Raw genomic sequence first — 18,284 nt, 5'->3', positions numbered from 1 at the left:
ATACCAAACTCATTCCGTGGAATGGGCCGGATTACATTTTCAAGTACGGTCCATGGCTACATTTATTCTGTGAATCACGTTAAAGAAGTGGCCCTGATGTTAATGGGAAGTCAAAATTGAGCTATTAGGTGCTCAAATTAGGGATGCATTGTGTGTCTGGGTTATCTGAAAATCTGGCTCTTAAAATGTCACCATTAGCCTTAGGATTTGATAGTCCATTAAGATAATGGGGGTCATTTTACACCTCTATGAACCGTTGTCTTAGGCTAAAACTGCGTGACATCAGTTAGCAATCATAAGGGCTATAAATTTTTGGTTTAATGAACTGACTCTAGTGTAAAACCTTAGCAACATTCAGGCAGAATATGTATGGAATGTATGACAAGTCAGATATGCCAGTCTGTTGATGACAAGAGAATCTGAGGTTACTGTGAAGGTTTTGCGCTAGAGTACAAGTCTGATGAAGTTGAGGTACATATTGCTTTTCACTATCTGTTGGAGAGGTGTAACATAGTGGCTTGCCCATAGGGGCTGGAGGGCCTATGGCAGAGGTAGTCAATTATTTTTTGTCAAGGTCCAAATTTCTTGGTCAAGGTCCAGACTCCAGAAAAACATTTTTCACACCGCAATAAACAATAACGATAAGTAAATAAAAAGATTTCAGGGTCTGTTCAAAAGCATCTGGTGGTCCGGATTTGGCCCATGGTCCACCTATTGACTACCCCTAGTCTAGCATTAGCCAACCCTGAATAGGAAGGAGCCACAGCTGGATTGGATACGGTGGTTTCACTATAGAAGCAGCAGGAAGTAACAGGGGGGCATAAGTTGCTGGGTCTGACAAATAGCTGTGGAAGAGATGCTTCTGAAGACAGAGCCTCAGGCCTTATCTCTGTCAAGAACCAGGGTGTGGGCAGTCATGTCCAGTGGTTAGAGCCATAGGTGGTCAAGCATGAGGGATCAAGTCCAAGTCTGTAGCCAGGGTTCAGAGCCAAGGGTTTCAAGTCTGCACTGCTATTTATACCTGTGCTGAGCGTGCAGTGTCTGTACTCCACACGACCCCATACATGTAGAGCTTTCAATGGGAACGTAATGGAGAGCCTTGAAGGGAGAAATTGTTAGTAGTACACTGCAGTCACCCCTGAAGGGGAGGGAGCCTGGGAGACAGCTGATCCCCCTACAGGGGGAAACTGAAAATTGTATGGGGTGTTGTAGTGTTGTAGACAGCTTGGCTTAACAGTGAAATCCTTGCTGATCTTAAACACAAAAAAAGGTGCTTACAAGAAGTGGAAGATTGGACAAATGACCAGGGATGAGTATATAAATATTGCTCGGGCATGTAGGAATGAAATCAGGAAGGCTAAATCACACCTGGAGTTACAGCTAGCGAGGGATGTTAAGAGTAACAAGAAGGGTTTCTTCAGGTATGTTAGCAATAAGAAGAAAGTCAAGGAAAGTGTGGGCCCCTTACTGAATGAGGGGCCCCTTACTGAATGAGTGACGGAGGATGTGGAAAAAGCTAGTGTACTCAATGCTTTTTTGGCCTCTGTCTTCACGAACAAGGTCAGCTCCCAGACTACTGCACTGGGCAGCACAGCATGGGGAGGAGGTGGCCAGCCCTCTATGAAGGAAGAAGTGGTTCAGGACTATTTAGAAAAACTGGACGTGCACAAGTCCATGGGGCCGGATGCGTTGCATCCGAGAGTGCTAAAGGAATTGACGGATGTGATTGCAGAGCCATTGGCCATTATCTTTGAAAACTCATGGCCATCGGGGGAAGTCCCGGAAGACTGGAAAAAAGCTAATGTAGAGCCAATCTTTAAGAAAGAGAAGAAGGAGGATCCTGGGAACTACAGGCCAGTCAGCCTCACCTCAGTCCCTGGAAAAATCATGGAGCAGGTCCTCAAGGAATCAATTCTGAAGCACTTAGAGGAGAGGAAAGTGATCAGGAACAGTCAGCATGGATTCACCAAGGGCAAGTCATGCCTGACTAATCTAATTGCCTTCTATGATGAGATAACTGGTTCTGTGGATGAAGGGAAAGCAGTGGATGTGTTATTCCTCGACTTTAGCAAAGCTTTTGACACGGTCTCCCGCAGTATTCTTGTCAGCAAGTTAAAGAAGTATGGGCTGGATGGATGCACTACAAGGTGGGTAGAAAGTTGGCTAGATTGTTGGGCTCAACGGGGGGTAGTGATCAATGGCTCCATGTCTAGTTGGCAGCCAGTATCTAGCGGAGTGCCCCAAAGGTCGGTCCTGGGGCCGGTTTTGTTCAATATCTTCATTAATGATCTGGAGGATGGTGTGGATTGCACCCTCAGCAAGTTTGCAGATGACACTAAACTGGGAGGAGAGGTAGATATGCTGAAGGGTAGGGATAGGATACAGAGGGACCTAGACAAATTGGAGGATTGGGCCGAAAGAAATCTGATGGGGTTCAACAAGGACAAGTGCAGAGTCCTGCACTTAGGACGGAAGAATCCAATGCACCGCTACAGATTAGGGACCAAATGGCTAGGCAGCAGTTCTGCAGAGAAGGACCAAGGGGTGACAGTGGACAAGAAGCTGGATACGAGTCAGTAGTGTGCCCTTGTTGCCAAGAAGGCCAATGGCCTTTTGGGACGTATAAGTAGGGGCACTGCCAGCAGATCGAGGGATGTGATTGTTCCCCTCTATTCGACATTGGTGAGGCCTCATCTGGAGTATTGTGTCCAGTTTTGGGCTCCACACTACAAGAAGGATGTGGAGAAATTGGAAAGAGTCCAGCGAAGGGCAACAAAAATGATTAGGGGTCTGGAACACATGACTTATGAGGAGAGGCTGAGGGAACTGGGATTGTTTAGTCTACGGAAGAGAAGAATGAGGGGGGATTTGAGAGCTGTTTTTAACTACCTGAAAGGTGGATCCGAAGAGGATGGATCTAGACTATTCTCAGTGATAGCAGATGACAGGACAAGGAGTAATGGTCTCAAGTTGCAGTGAGGAAGGTTTAGGTTGGATATTAGGAAAAACTTTTTCACTAGGAGGGTGGTGAAACACTGGAATGCGTTACCTAGGGAGGTGGTGGAATCCCCTTCCTTAGAAGTTTTTAAGGTCAGGTTTCACAAAGCCCTGGCTGGGATGATTTAATTGGGATTGGTCCTGCTCTGGGCAGGGGGTTGGACTAGATGGCCTCCAGAGGTCCCTTCCAACTCTGTTGTTCTATGATTCTAGTGTATTATTGATCGTGAGTAGGCAATGTGAAATGGAAGGCAAGAGACTTTTCCCGTAACCTGTTATTTCTGTGCTTTTCAGGTTTTAAATTGGTGTGTCCTGATGCAACTTTTATGGTCACTAAATGAAATCTGTGTGTTTATTTCCTTTTTTTTTTTTTTTTAAAAAAACATGGTTTTCATGTATCAGTGAGTAGGTTCCATGGATCAGGAAGGAGAGAGGGTGAGATGACAAATGACTGAAATGTTTAACTCCTGTATTTTAGTGTCATGCTATAATATATAGATTATAATAATTGTTGTGTGTTACAAGATGTCCTCTCATTGTGTAATTTGTTTTAAAAACGAAAATGTCAAAAATAAGATGTGTCACTCACAACCATAACATCCGTTTACATGGGTCAACGACAAAGATTTAAACAATGGCCCTTCAGACCCCCAGATCCGATCTCTATTACTTGAGGTATAGGAGTATTTGCAAGTCTCTATTTAGTTCACCAATAGATGAGACTTAACTTAACTGGATAGCAGTCACATACAGGAGACAGTTATGTCCCTGATTTTGGGAGAAGTGTGTTATTTAGTGGTCAGAGCTCATCTAATCCAGCTCTCAACTCTCAACTTTTCCAGACTACTGGACCCCTTTCAGGAGTCTGATTTGTCTTGCATACCCCAAGTTTCACCTCACTTAAAAACTCGGGATTTGGTTTCAGCCCCATGCAGCAGGGCTTGGACTTTCTGCCCTGGGCCCCTGAAAGCCCAACACTGGCCCTGGCGACCCCATTAAAACGAACTTGCCCACAGTTTGAGAACCGCTGATATAGTATGTAGAGCAGTACAAAACAAATAATTGTCTGTGTGAAATTTTAGTTTGTACTGATTTTACTACTGCTTTTTATGTAGCCTATTGTAAAACCAGGCAAATATCTAGATAAGTTGATGTTCCAGAACCCTTGGAAGACTTCTATTATCCCTGGTTAAGAACCACTGATCTAACCGAAGCATGCTCAATATGAAAGGAAGCATGGCTAAGAAGTTAAGATTTGGGCCTACCGCGCTGGACTAGGCCCTTCCTGACTAAGCCTGCAGTGACTCTGTGAGAGAGACTTGAGGCTGCTACGTAATGTTATGAACACAGTGTGACAGATATGACAAGATTCTCAGCAAACCTTATGGAATTAAGTTAAACCTTATTGAATTACATTTAATACCTTTGAGGTCCATTGTATTGAAAATGTGAATGTTTGTGTACTATTGGGAGATTTTATGGAACTTCTCTAGGAGGAAGAAGGATTAATGCAATCTCTGGAAGATAACATGACCTCCAAAAACTATGCTGATCAATATAGAAGACAGTTGATCTTTTGGGACAATGTGTGTGAAGTAGAATTCTTAGAAAATACTGGGTAGGAAGAGATTACAGGCCCCCACCTACAATTCAGCCTTTGAAGCTTTGCTGGGGGTGGGGGAGGGAGGAAGACCTTTTGTCTGCAGATCGCCTGTGATGGGAGGACAATTCAAAGACCCAGTCTGGATTCTCCAGGGGCCAATAGACAAAAAAGGATTTTTAGATAAATAGCCTGGTCCTAAACAGGCTCAGGGCTTTTGTTCTGATCCCACAAATGGACCAGACCTCTGGTTCACAATCCTTAGGGAAGGGTTTGAAAGACTAACAGTTGGAACAACTAACACCAATCAGAGCCCTTGTGGAGACTGGAGGGGGGGTTGATCTCTGTCAAGACTATAAGCACGCATGTATTTTACTGCTTTTAAACATTCACTCTGTAGTACTTTTACCTTAAGATTAAAATATGCTTGCTTAGAAAGAACTGTGTGGTAACTTATAACTGTAGCAATTACACTGTGTACTGTCTGAGAAGAGAAGCAAAGCAGGTCTGCTCAAGAAGACTGTCTTTGACTGCAAACAACACAATTAAAGCAGGGAACTGTTCAGCCTGGAAACACCCTGGACAGAAGGGAGAGAGATGAGAGACTTCACGCAAGAGAGGCAACGACGAGGGAGCCAGAAACTTAAGAGTGGGCATCCTTACTGAGCCACTGACGGGAAACAGCTGCAGTTGTCCTGAACTGTGACACTAAGGTCTAACAACTGTTTGAACATTGTATGCAACTTGGTCAATGCAGGGAAGTTATTGTATATTTGGATTGTAAAACTTTCCTCTATAAATGCATTGAATCTATCTTAATGGGGGGCTGTGGGAGAGAAAACAGGGAAGCAACACAAGTAGTCCTAAGCACATACTTGGAAGACAATGGGGGCAGCTGTTAACTTTAAGGAGCCTGTCTCCACCAAGTTGCAAACTTTGTTTTGCCAAAGATGGGATTACTAGATTAAAAGGCTACAAACAGTTAAAAAGTGTTATGATTCCTACAAAGTGGAATGAGTTGCCAGGGGCTGTCCAGGGAGCATCAGTGAGTTCTGAAAGGGCAACAGACAGAAAAACAGGCTCTGTGGAAGAGACTGTAGGGAGCTAGGCCTACTATGGTCCCCATGTAGAATATGGTTAAACACCTGGTAACCTAGACATGCATACACTGTTTTTTTATTGTTTCAAGTTCTGTTTTCTCAAATGCTTTTATTTGAAATAAATGATACATGGTTTTAATGAGACTATTTGGTCACTGATTACCACTGTCAGTGCCCCAGAGGGAACATAACTGCATGGTCGAAGACAAGGGTAATCAATTATTTTTTGTCAAAGTCCAAATGTCTTGGTCAAGATATAGTCAATGTCCAGGCTCCAGAGAGAAGAATGAAAAACCCAACAATAACTATAAGTAAATAAAAATATTTTGGAGTTCATTCAAAAATGTCTAAATCAGAAAGCCTAAATCAGAGCTGCTGAGGCAATCACAGTTAGTACCAAAGGACTGCCACCCAGGAACTGGCCTGAGAGTGGGAGAATCACATGATTCCCCCACAAAGCTCTGTTAACTAACTTGTAAAATGAGTTAGCAACTCATACTTAACTACCTTCTCAGGTTGGGATTCATGGCATTGGTCCCTAATAAGTGTGAGGCGGTGCATGGGAATATAAACCACACTCAAGCTATGTCCACACTACAGACCTTACAGTGGCACAGCTGTGTCGCTGCAGCTGCGCCACTGAAAGATCTCTGGTGTAGCCGCTCTATGCAGGCAGGAGAGAGCTCTCCCATTGGCATAATTAAACGACCCACACTGAGCAGCAGTAGCTATGTTGGCAGGAGAGCGTCTCCTGCTGACATAGCACTATCCACATGAGTGCTTTTCTAGGTGAAACTTATGTCAGTCAGGAGTGTGCTTTTTTCCACACCCCTGATCAACAAAAGTTTCACCGACAACAGTGCTAGTGTAGACATAGCCTAAATAGACATGAAATTTGAACTCATCTCCTGTTTCCCAGTTCAACTTTCTCCTAAGTTATGGGAGAGTTAGTCTCAAGTTTTTGAGATTTCTTGCAAAGGGTGTCCCAAATAAACCTATGAAACTGATATTGCCAACCGCAAGTGCTCAAAAATCATGAGTTACACCATTAAAAAAACATGAGATTAAAAAATAATTAAGGTAGGGTTCTTCTTTGCCTTCTTGGGTTTTGAGCCTTTAGGTTCATGTTTTCAAGCTTTTGTCGGCAATGATAAGGGCTAGAAACTTCCTTGTTTTCCAAAAAAAAAAAAAAGTTCCTGTGTTCAAGTCTCTGAGCTGGGACATCACAAGAACACACCAAATATTGTGAGACTCATGATAAAAATCACAACAGTTGGCAAAACTGCAATGCATGGAAAAATTTCAAAACAGGGATCATGTTGAAACTCTTATAATCCTGTCAATATCAACCCAATTTTCACCAAATCACCATAAAAGATTCAAATAGTACTCAAAGTTTATTTTCTGTTTCACTTTTTGCCATGTCAAATGAGATTTTTACAAAACAGAGGTTTAAAGCTCCTGTTACACTGAAAATTTCTGACAACCTTAATTTTTATAATGTGCTAGATCCTTACCCAATGGATAGCACAGTATCATCCATTTCATTGTATATAGAATTAGGCCATATGGGCTGAATCCTACAAACTTTTACTCACTGGGATAGCCCCAACACACCCGGGAGTTGACAGGGCTGCTCACATGAGTGAAGCCCCAAATCTTGCAAATACTTAACAGTGAGACTACTTACACGCTTTCAATGGAAGTGTACATATGCACGTCTGCAGGATCAGAGCTGAACTTCTGCCAGCATGGCTATATTGGTCAAGGGTATTAGGAGGTGGGATCCCTATCTGGTGCCCCCAGCGCAGTTATAACAGCAAAACTGCTTTTACAGATGCAGTTTGTTTTGTTCATAGCTGGTGATTTTATTGTATTGGAACAAAGCATCTTTGCCAGTTTAGCTATGTCCACACTAGGGGAACTTTGCCAGTACAGCACACTGGCATTCCCATACTGGTAAAGCATTCCCAGTTTAGAGATAGTCTGTTTCATTGTAAAGATCTATCTTGTTTATCATCACCTAATTTGACTTCTCCAGTGCTCTCTAAATGAGGGGGGAAATGGGAAAGCAACTGGTAACTTCACTGTCTACTGAAATACCACTTATTTAAAAATCCACATGTTAAAAACTAGTACTGTATTAAAAGTGTGAACCAAGAAGTCCAAAGGTAAAGCCGTTAACTGGAGAAATGGTGCAAGATATCAGAGGCATCAGCTCAGGGCATACATATCACTTACTATTTATACTACAACACAATAGGCACAAAAGAATGATTTAAGGATGGAGTGTCCTTCCTTAACTTTAATTATTTTTTTTTTTTTGCTCAACTATGGTATAGAAATAGATTTGTGTTACAGTAAAAAAATGACAGGTTTCAGAGTAGCAGCCATGTTAGTCTGTATCCGCAAAAAGAAAAGGAGTACTTGTGGCACCGTAGAGACTAAGTACTCCCCCTTTTTTTTTTTTTAGTAAAAAAATGAAGAAAGTATGGAACTATAAACATGATTTCATAAATATCTATGACTCAAGTGCAGCTCCCAAGCCAAATGAAACTTTCACCTTTAATATGGAAGCATTCTCAAGGAGACTACAAGTCTTTGTGCCCAATGCTTTAATTTGATCTGAGCAGACAGCCAGCTGGAAGTCTGTTCCAGTTTATGCAGTTTAGGTGCAGCCCCAAGGCTGCTGATAAGAAAGCAATACAGTCCCTGCTCAACTACAGTCTGGTTTACCTACCTGATACAAAATAAAAAGACCTCAAGAAAGATATTTTTTTTTAAATGGCTGCCTAAAGTTAGGCTCCTGTGTTCATATTTAGGATTCTAAATAAGCAGCCAGATTTTCAGAAGTGCTGAGCACCCAACATCTCCCTCTGACATCTATAGGACCTTTTGAGTACTCAGCACTTTTGAAAAATCAGTTCACTTTTGAGGCATAACTTTTAAAAATATATATATATATCTTGGCCCAAATGTGGAAAAAACTTATGCCAAAGACCATTAGACAGACTTATGAAGCAGCTCTGCCAGCTTTTGTGGTACTTAGTCTATGCTGGCTCTATGGCACAATTGTTTTAGGCACGCACTTCACTGCAGGATTAATAGGTTTCTGAGGCACACAATATGGTGAGTCTACCCTAACAGTATAATTTATGAACAGTTTATGAGCTTGGAAGGTATGGGTTTCTAGAACTCACAACTTTGGGAAGCAATTTTCTGCAGCTCCTCTATAAATCAGTTCTCAGCAATTGTTAAGGCATCTTGAGACAGATTAGGAACATGTAAACCACTGCTTTTATTTATTTCAGAGGGTCCACTTTAATGTTCTCCTCACTAGTAAATTAAATACTGTGAACTAAATAAAAGTGGGGTGGGGGGAGAGAAAACCTTTTGTAGTGGTAAACACCCATTTCTTCATGCTTTGTGTGTATAAAAAGATCTTCTATACTTTCCACAGTATGCATCCGATGAAGTGAGCTGTAGCTCACGAAAGCTTATGCTCAAATAAATTGATTAGTCTCTAAGGTGCCACAAGTACTCCTTTTCTTTTTGTGAGTACAGACTAACACGGCTGTTACTCTGAAACCTGTGAACTAAATAGTGCAAACTAAAAACTCTTATAATTAAATAAAAACAGTTCTGAATTGACTTATTCTACATGTTAAAAATTCTCTAAACCAAATTAAATTGTTATTAAACTGCATTAATGTTTCAATGTAAATAAAAATAAATGTTTGTATAGTATTGAAATTTGTCCATTGGGTGGCAGTCATGTTTCAAAAAAAGAAAAGGAGTACTTGTGGCACCTTAGAGACTAACAAATTTATTTGAGCATAAGTTATGTTTGCAGATACAGGCTAACACGGCTGCTATTCTGAAACCAGTCATGTTTCACTGAGCCAAAACACATACATACACACAAATTAAGCATCAAAAATATTATGCCTATTACATGTCTGGAAACAAAAAACAGCAGTTAAAAGGAACAATAAAACCATCCCACTGGGCTTCGGTACATATATCACTTAGCTTGCTCCCCGTTTTAATATCTTCACTTTGGCTTCTGGTTTGTGCTACTATGGATTTTAACACGCTGCGCTGTTTGCACTTAACACTCTGCAGGAGGTCTATAGCTCTGTAAGACTTTGCATCATTTCACTGAACATGCAAAGATTTAGCCAAGTTTCTTAATACTAATTCATAGCAATACTGTAACAGCTTCTTCAGAGAGGTTATGGTGGAATTCAATTTGGGATTTCTAAAGCTGAATGCATAATAGTTATGAAGATCAATTATTTTACATACAAAGGAGAAACTTTTAGACATTAGTCTTTTGACTATTTCACTTTAAGGAAAATATTAAAAGAAATGTTGGTCTAATAGTCAACAATATTCCTTTGTAAATATAAGTTTTAAGTTTAGAGGAATACCAAGGAAGTATAATAAAACCAGTATGCTTTTCCCACCACATTCTCATTAAGTCATCTTAGCAGATTCATTTCATGGTTTATTTTAACAACTATTTCCAAAGGAGAGTATGTAGACCAAGTTTCAAGCCAGTGAACATCTGATAACTAAGTTGTAAAGTACACAAAAATGGGGGCTTATAATGGAAACGCTGACAGATGTATAACTACTGCAGTTAGCTATGACATTCGGACCACACAGCCTCCTTCAGAAAAAAGCAAAATTACTTTCTTTTTTGTAGTACGTTCTTTAGGAAGCCTAAGAGTAAAAAAGTTTGTTGCTATCTTTGTTTTCTATTTTTGTTGTGAATGTAAGATAACGTTTTTGTTCCATTTACAACTCACTTTTTTTTTCTTTTCTTTTTTTTGGGTAACAAACAATAATGGCCTCTGTATTCAATGAAAGTCTGAAATGAGTCATCAGACTTCTTCCTCCTCCCCTGGATGACTATAGCAAAAGCTGTCAGTTGTGATTACCCCCCTTACGCAAACACTTGGATTGTGTAGAAAGAAAGAAAACCAATAAACTCGGGGGACCAGGTTCCAATAGTATGGGGGCCACAAGGAGGGGAGTGTTAAGACCTTTAAACTTACTCTGAGCTACTTCTCCAATATACAAATAATGATGATTGTCTGCTCCATGTTTAAGATGATTTCCAGCCAACTTAGTGCCTAAGAGTCATAGCTAAGTGATAAACATCATCACCTCCAGATGCAGAAACAGCCAATCTGGGGCTGACATGTAGCTGCATTTAGAAAGAGGCAGCAACAAGCTGCTGCTGCAGTGAGTACGTACACACACACACAAGCAATCACAGGGCACATGCACACCTTGTATTTCTCTGAGCCCAGCCCGGAGCCCTTCATTACAGGACAAGACCAAATAGTGTTGAGTGCACAGGTGCGAGTGTATGTAACTCTGCAGAGCTGCACACACCACACACACTGCACAGGCAGAGCAGCTACCTGAAACTCCCCCAGTCCCTCTAACACCAATGCCAGTTCAGAAAGCCTGCCTGAACCAGGACAGCTGCCATGGGGGTTAGAGAAAGGGGTCCTGGTAAGGGGCAACATAGGGGGAGAGGATTAGGGGGGAGAGTCCCGGGCGGGGGGCACAGAGGATCGGGTGAGGGGGAAGGGAGAGTCGGGGGGGGGGGGAGGTGGCAGAGAGAATCCGTGAGAGGTAAGGGAGAGCCTGGGGGTGGGGAGAGCACCCCGGGGGGGGGCACAGATCAGGTGATGGGGGGAGGAGAGTGCCCCGGGGGAGGGCACAGAGGATTGGGGGAGGGGACAGTCACGGGAGAAGGGGCACAGAGGATCGGGTGGGGGTGGCAGAGCCCCGGGGTGGGGGGGGGTCACAGAGGGTCTGGTGAGGGGGGGGGCAGAACGACCCAGGGGGTCGAGTGAGCGGTTCTGGTGAGCAGGCGCATGGGGGAGCCGAGGGGGTTGGGTCTGGTGATGGGGGGGAGCTCAGGTTCTGATGAAGGGAAGTGTGGAGTGGGGGGTCTGGTGAAGAGCGAGAGAGCCGGAGGACAGGATCTGGGGAGGTGAAGCCCAGGGGAGGAGCAGCGGCGAGGGGCAGTACGGGGAGCGAGGTCTGCCGAGTGGGAGCGTGGGGGGAGCCGGTGAGAGGGGAAGAACGGGGAAAGGGGGGGTTCCCGGTGCGGGATGTGGGGGAGCACACACAGAGCGGGGTCTGGTGACAGGGAGCGAGGGGATCAGGTGAAAGGCAGCACAGGGGAGCTGCGGGGTCAGGGGCAGCCCGGTGTGGAGGGGGCCGGAGAGAAGGCACCGGGGCGGGGGGGGGGGCGACAAGCAGTATCAGTTACCGAATGCACGAGGCTCAAACTCCACGGAAAGTTGGCGCAGCCGCGTGGGTCGCTGCGCCGCGCCCCGGCCGGGCTGCGGGCGCCTCGCGTACAGCCGGGACGAGCCGGAGCCAGGCGCTCCCGTCCGTGTCCCCAGTGTCATTCGCCCCACCCCACCCCCGCGCCGCGGGCCGAGTCCCGGGGGGGGGTTCCCCGCCCCGCAGCGGGACTCCCCGCGTCACGGGGCGAGCGCAGCTCCCGGCCCCCGCCCGGCCAGCCCCTGGGGGGCAGCGCCCCCCGCCCTGTAGTTCCGACGAGGCGGGCCCCGCGCCTCCCCCCCCAGGTGCGCAGGGAGTGTTGGCACGAGGGGAAGGGGCGTCAGGAGCAACCTGTAGCGCGTGCGAGTCACTCACCGAGTCGCCGCGGCTCCCTTGCTCAGCGCCTCCCCGCAGAGCGCTGATGACTGACTCTTGGGATGGGGGGGGCGGGGAGCGCGGCTTGAGCCTTCTCGGCGCCCGTAGCTCCAGACCGTGTGACGGGCCAGACTGTGCCTCTGCTGAGCGCAGCAGCTCGGGCCGTTCGAAGGGGCCCGGCGCGCGGGGCTGGGAGCAGGGCGGCGGCAGCCGGAGCAGGGCGGCGGCGATGTGAGTGTCTGTGAGGGGCCATCCCAACCCCCCCTGCCCGTGTGTGTGCGTGCGCGCGCGGGGGGGAGCAGGGAGCCTCTCCCCCTGCCGTGTGCGTGGAACGGATCCTCCTCCCCGTGCCGCAGCCAGCAACCCCGTAATGCAGGGTAGGGGGCTGCCGGCCCCAGCATACGCGCTGCTGGGGGTTTCCCGGCGGTGCACGTGCCCCCCTGGGGAGCAGCTCGCTCCCAACAGGGATCTCCACGGTGCAGCCCCCTCCTTACCCCGGGGTAGCAGAGCACCCTGGCTGCCTAAAACCGTCAGTGTTTCAAAATAAATCCCTCACCTGTGCCACTAATAACACCCACGGTGATGACCGACGAGGATTTGACAAACTTGATTCACATCTCCCCCACTTGGTGCTGTTTGTTTTGTGTCTGTGACTCTGGTCTTAGTCTGTGGGAAGCAACCTGGGCAGCTTCACTTTCTGTTTCTCTTGAACTTCACTTTTTTGTGCTGCAAAGTGCTGCAATCTTTGGGTGGTAAACACTGCAGAGGAGCGTTTACATTTCATTCCCTAAAACAGGACTCCTTGAGTGCCTGTGGCTCTAGATAGAGTTGGTGTTGAAGAAATCAATATAGATACATAATTTTAATACTCTTTTAAATGATTGGAAACAGTAATATTTAATTTTAGCTGTTACATTTTGTCTTACAGTATTTAAGTTTTGGCCTTAATCGACTTCACAATAATGAGTTAAATAGTCATCGTACATCAGGTGAATAAGATTTGTTCTAGTGTCCCTTTAATCTCCTTCCTTTATGTTTCTGCAATTTGCATTATTTGCTAAATATACTTAAATGCAGTGCTATTTATTTCAGTCGGCAGTAGCAATGCTTTTGTATGGTTTCCACAACCTGTTAGGATTTCACAAATTAATTGTTCACGCAACCTGAAACAGACCAGTACTTGGTTTAGAGTTTTTTTCCTTCCCTGTTACTGTATGATAAGGTTGCCACAGTTCAGAGCAACTAAACCTGTATTCCTGCTCCATGGTCCAGCAAGCGAAGCCATGCTTGGCTTCCAGCTCCTCAGTCATCACTTCACTTGTGCAGAAACTTGCATCTCTCTCCCTTGAAATTGGAGTTTTTGCAGGCTGCATGGTTCCCTGCTAACACTGTGTTATTCCCAGCAAACCTGAATGGCTAAACAGGTCAGAATCTATGCTTTGCTCAGAGGCTATTAAAAGTGTAATTGCCTAGTTATAAGTTACCACACATCTCATTCTAAACAAGCTCATTTATTCTTAAAGTGATAGCATTACAGAGAAAACATATTAAAAACAATAAAATAACCTACATGCATGCTAATAAGCTTACCAAAATCACTCTACCCCAGATACACAAGTGCTCAGGCAGGAAGGAGTCAATCCTTCGCACGCACAGACTGGGTAAATCAGCCTATGTCTTTATACAGGTTGGGCCTTTCACCTACAGTCTTGATGAACGGGTAATCAGCATACAGAGTTTTTTTCCTCAGGGTATAGCTTCAAAAGGTAAGGTTCACACACAGTTCAGCCAATCCAATCCAATAGTTCAGTCCTTTGATCACAGAGGCCCGCAATAATTCATAATCTTTGCATTTAATGTAATGGACTCCAAAGGTACTTAAATTTAATTCAATTGCGTATCGCAGGAAATGAGTATTAGATGGTGTAGGTTGTAACCTGGGCCCTGTCTTCATTAGTATCAACCATGCTAGCTACAACTGTGATTAATGGCATGTCTATACCTATGGCTAAATTGACACTGCTGCAATCGATGCAGCGGTGTCGATTTAGCTGGTCTAGTGAAGACCTGCTAAGTTGATGGCAGAGTACTCTCCATCGACTTGTGTACTCCAGCTCCCTGAGAAGCATCTCCCATCGACACAGCACCGTTTAGACACCTCTGTAAGTCGACCTAAGTTGTGTTGACTTCCATTACATAACGTAACTGAAGTAGCATAACGTAGGTCAACTTACAGCTTTAGTGCAGACAAGCCCTAACTGTAATTATTGCTACCATTGTTATTGCACAGTTCCCCAACCATTGTGCACTGGTTTATTTTTTGTTTGAGAAGCAGGCCAGATCCTGTTACTCAGTGGAATCCCTGTACTCCCACAGAGATCTAGTGACTTCAGTGGAGCTCCACGTGTGTGTACAAGGATACGACCGCACTGATTCAGTTGTGAATTTCATCTTATGTACTGCTGTAGATGTTTATATTGCTTTACAAAATAGAAAAACTGATTTTTTTAAATAATTTACAATCCAAGGCCCTAATCCACACAGATAGACCCTGCACCAGTCCAGACCCATTGTATGGGCACATGCATCAGCCTATGGAAATTGTCTTGCAGGGTAGGAGCCTGTGTTATTTTATTTCTTTGGAATTATATAGTAATAAAAAAGGGGGCGGGGGGAATGTTGAATGGAAACAAATTACAGCTAAGAAATAAAATTAAATAGTATCTTATCCCAATCAGCCTGCAGCAAAACACAAAACTCCCCTTTCCTATGCAGTTATAACCATAATCAAATCCCACCCTCTGCCACAGCCCACAGAAATTGATGCATCTTGCAGCATGCCTGAAGGCCAACAGATCCAGGGTCATTTTGGACAGGGGTGGGAACTGGGAGCTTGTTCCTAAGCTGTTGTATATGGAAAAGGCTCAACCATCAGCCCCCCTCTCTTTTAAATCAAGGGATATCCAGTTGTAGGACTGTCTGCAGGTTTTTAGTAAGTGATACAGTGTTCATGTCTTTTCCCAGGGAAAAGGCTGGGTAATCTTTAGTCAAATAGCACTGTGAATTTAGAATTATTTCTGTTAAAGAAATGAGGCAAGTTGGGATAGATGTCACATAAAGCTCCATTGGTGCCTCCTAGTTTTAGCATCCTGAGCAGGTAAGCCTGTGTTCTCACCTCAGCTGTAAATTCAGGATACATACATCTATTTGCATTGAAATGAGAGAAGGATTTCAAGGTGAGACTAGTACACAATAGGTGAAATCCTGACCCCCTGGAAGTCAGTGTCAATGTTTCCATTGACTCAGTGATTTTTCACCCCATGTCCTTGCTTGCAGGTCCCAAGACTATGCTTCTTCTGCCATTTTGAGGAGCAGTTATTGAGTGAAGATGCTGTGAAAGCCTTCCCTGGGGGTGGGCAGTTGTGGCCATTGACCTGAACCTCTGTTCACAGTACCAGGAGAACTTGTTCCCTGCTGGCTTCTAGAGGTCTGGTCAGCCCTAATTTTAAAGCCCAATCCAATCCTGACTAGACCACAGCCAGTCCAAATCTGGGCTCATCAAGTTGTTTTTATACCCGACCCAACCCGAACCTTGTAGTTGGGTGGTCCCGTCAGGTCTTGGCTGGATTGCAAGCCTCTACTTCACTCTCTGCCCTCACTCCAGCCCACGGCTCCCCACAGCAACTGTGCCAAACTCTAGGCCTGGGAGCCCTGCACCCCCTGTCCTGTCTGTAGTCCTACACTCTGCTGTACCCTGCAGGAGGCTCCATCAATGCCACTGCTGGGCACAGACATTTCAGACTCCACCAGGGCTCCTTCTTGCAGGACTGGGATGGCCTGTCCTAGGTGTGCCCCTCCAGGGAGATTGGCCACCAGGCAGCGGCTCTAGGAAGCCCAGCACCTCTCCCCACAGGGCTTTCTGTGGGCAGGCAGTGGGGAGGTATCAAGCCCACATGCCCAGCCAGCTGGGTCTGCATCATGCTGTGCCTGCCATGCTGCAGTATGTGTGTGTGGGTGTTCCACTCTTACCCCCTGCAGGGCAGGGCAGTGGGGGTTACCTGCCTGCTCCAAGCTTTCTCTGTATCCTGGCACTGCTGCACTTCCTTTTCAGGAAGACAAAGGCCCATTCTCAGCACAGCCAGCCCGCTGTCCCACTGCTGACTCCTCCAGCCCGCTGCCACGACCTCCACTGGGCTCTGAGGACAGAGAGCCAGATCCTTTCCTTGCTCCCTCCATCCTAGTACAAACCTAGCCCCCTGGTGGTCCAAATTCACCCTGACCTGAGCTCAAGAGTGTCAAGTTCTTTTTATACCCAATCCAACCTGAAGCAGACACTTGCAAGCCTCTACTGGCTTCCTCTCCCAATCCTGCAAAAACTTAGGGCTTGTCTATGCAGAGAAATTGACCAGAATAGCTATATATATATATATATATATATATATAGGAATATCTATATAGCTCAGGGGTAGGCAACCTATGGCACGCGTGCCAAAGGCAGCCCACAAGCTGATTTTCAGTGGCACTCACACTGCCCGGATCCTGGCCACTGGTCCGGGGGGCTCTGCATTTTAATTTAATTTTAAATGAAGCTTCTTAAACATTTAAAAAACTTTATTTACTTTACATACAACAATAGTTTAGTTATATATTATAGACTTATAGAAAGAGACCTTCTAAAAACATTAAAATGTATTACTGGCACGCGAAACCTTAAATTAGAGTGAATAAATGAAGACTCAGCACGCCACTTCTGAAAGGTTGCTGGCCCCTGATATAGCTAATAGTTTATTCTGCAATAGCTCCCCATGTGGACACTCTATTCCAGAAGAAAAGTGATTTTAGTTGCAGAGTAATTACTTCACTTCAGAAGCACACTGATTATTATGCAATTAAAATCACTTTTTTTCTAAAATAGAGTGTCCACATGGGGAGCTATTCCAGAATAACTATTCAGTTCAATAGAACTACTCACATGCTTAAAGATAAACACGTGCATAAATCTTTGAAGAATTGGAGCCTTAGATTGTATAGGCATTTGGGGCAAGAAACTTGTCTTTAAACAGGATTGCAAAGCAGTAATTTGACACTGTATAATCCCCCCCAAAATAATAAAAGAACATTAAGATTACAAAGTCAAGTGCTCAAAAGTTAGGAAATGCTGAAATAATGATTGCTTGTGCAACTGTAACTCGCCATTTTATGTGTGCATTATGATACAGCTTTTAATTACATGATCACAAACTATCTTATCTACCGTCCAACCACAGCAGACTCTGAAAGCAGTGCCTCTTACCTCTCTTGGCTCTATCCAGTCACTTACACGGAGTTCCATCTTGGCTGGGGTCACTCGGGCTTCTAGTTCAGCCCCTTCGGAGGTGACGTGACAGGAAAGTAAGGAACACAGGCTTAGCAAAGGAATTTCTTAACCACAGTCACTTTAATCTTAAAAGACACAGAGAGTTATAGATCTCTGCTAAATAACAAAAGTTCTGAGACAAACCCTCCGCTGGTTTGGTCTTACTCTTACCCCTTCTATGAGTCTGAGGTTTCTCAGTGTTTCAGGCTGGCCAGAGACCCCCCTCCTGTCTTTTCTATCCTGCACATCCCGCTTCCTGGGGTTGACCCCACCTCTGAGAAATGCCACCCCCCCAAATACAGTCTCTCATGTCATGTGCCCAGCTGGAGAAAGTGCAGATCTACAAGCCATGTACAAAAAACATTGTTCATTGGGGCTGGGCAATTGAGAGACAGTTCATGGCCCTAGGTAGCTCTATGTTGGCTTCTCAGTTATAGTTCTTCAACAAGGCATCAAACACCTTTCCTGTGCAGAGTGGCTGTCAGGAATTCATAATAATAGACTTGCCTTGGGCAAGATCAAGCCTGTTTAGCACATAGCA

At 44.9% G+C, this 18,284-nt stretch overlaps 2 protein-coding genes across 6 annotated transcripts in view; one reads left to right on the top strand and one right to left on the bottom strand.

The window, feature by feature from the left end:
• ELF1 (E74 like ETS transcription factor 1) overlaps positions 1 to 12,963 on the bottom strand; it is a 140,286-nt gene extending 127,323 nt beyond the window's left edge. For 2 of the 5 annotated variants that reach the window (XM_075128762.1, XM_048851406.2), the window contains exon 1: positions 12,388 to 12,524. The gene's annotated coding sequence lies outside the window, so the exon portion shown is untranslated. Of the gene's footprint in view, positions 1 to 11,995; positions 12,144 to 12,387; positions 12,525 to 12,943 lie in introns of those variants that run through there. The other 3 variants (XM_048851412.2, XM_048851418.2, XM_075128772.1) reach the window with 2 other exon arrangements.
• Positions 12,419 to 18,284, top strand: part of WBP4 (WW domain binding protein 4) — a 46,071-nt gene continuing 40,205 nt past the window's right edge. The window contains exon 1 of the mRNA XM_048851490.2: positions 12,419 to 12,618. Within this exon, the coding sequence (XP_048707447.2) occupies positions 12,434 to 12,618 (185 nt within the window). The 5' untranslated portion in view covers positions 12,419 to 12,433. The remainder of the gene's footprint in view (positions 12,619 to 18,284) is intronic.

The sequence above is a fragment of the Caretta caretta genome, chromosome 1, assembly GCF_965140235.1.
Source record: "Caretta caretta isolate rCarCar2 chromosome 1, rCarCar1.hap1, whole genome shotgun sequence".
Taxonomy (NCBI): Eukaryota; Metazoa; Chordata; order Testudines; family Cheloniidae; genus Caretta; species Caretta caretta.
This window is presented reverse-complemented; position numbering and strand designations above follow the sequence as displayed.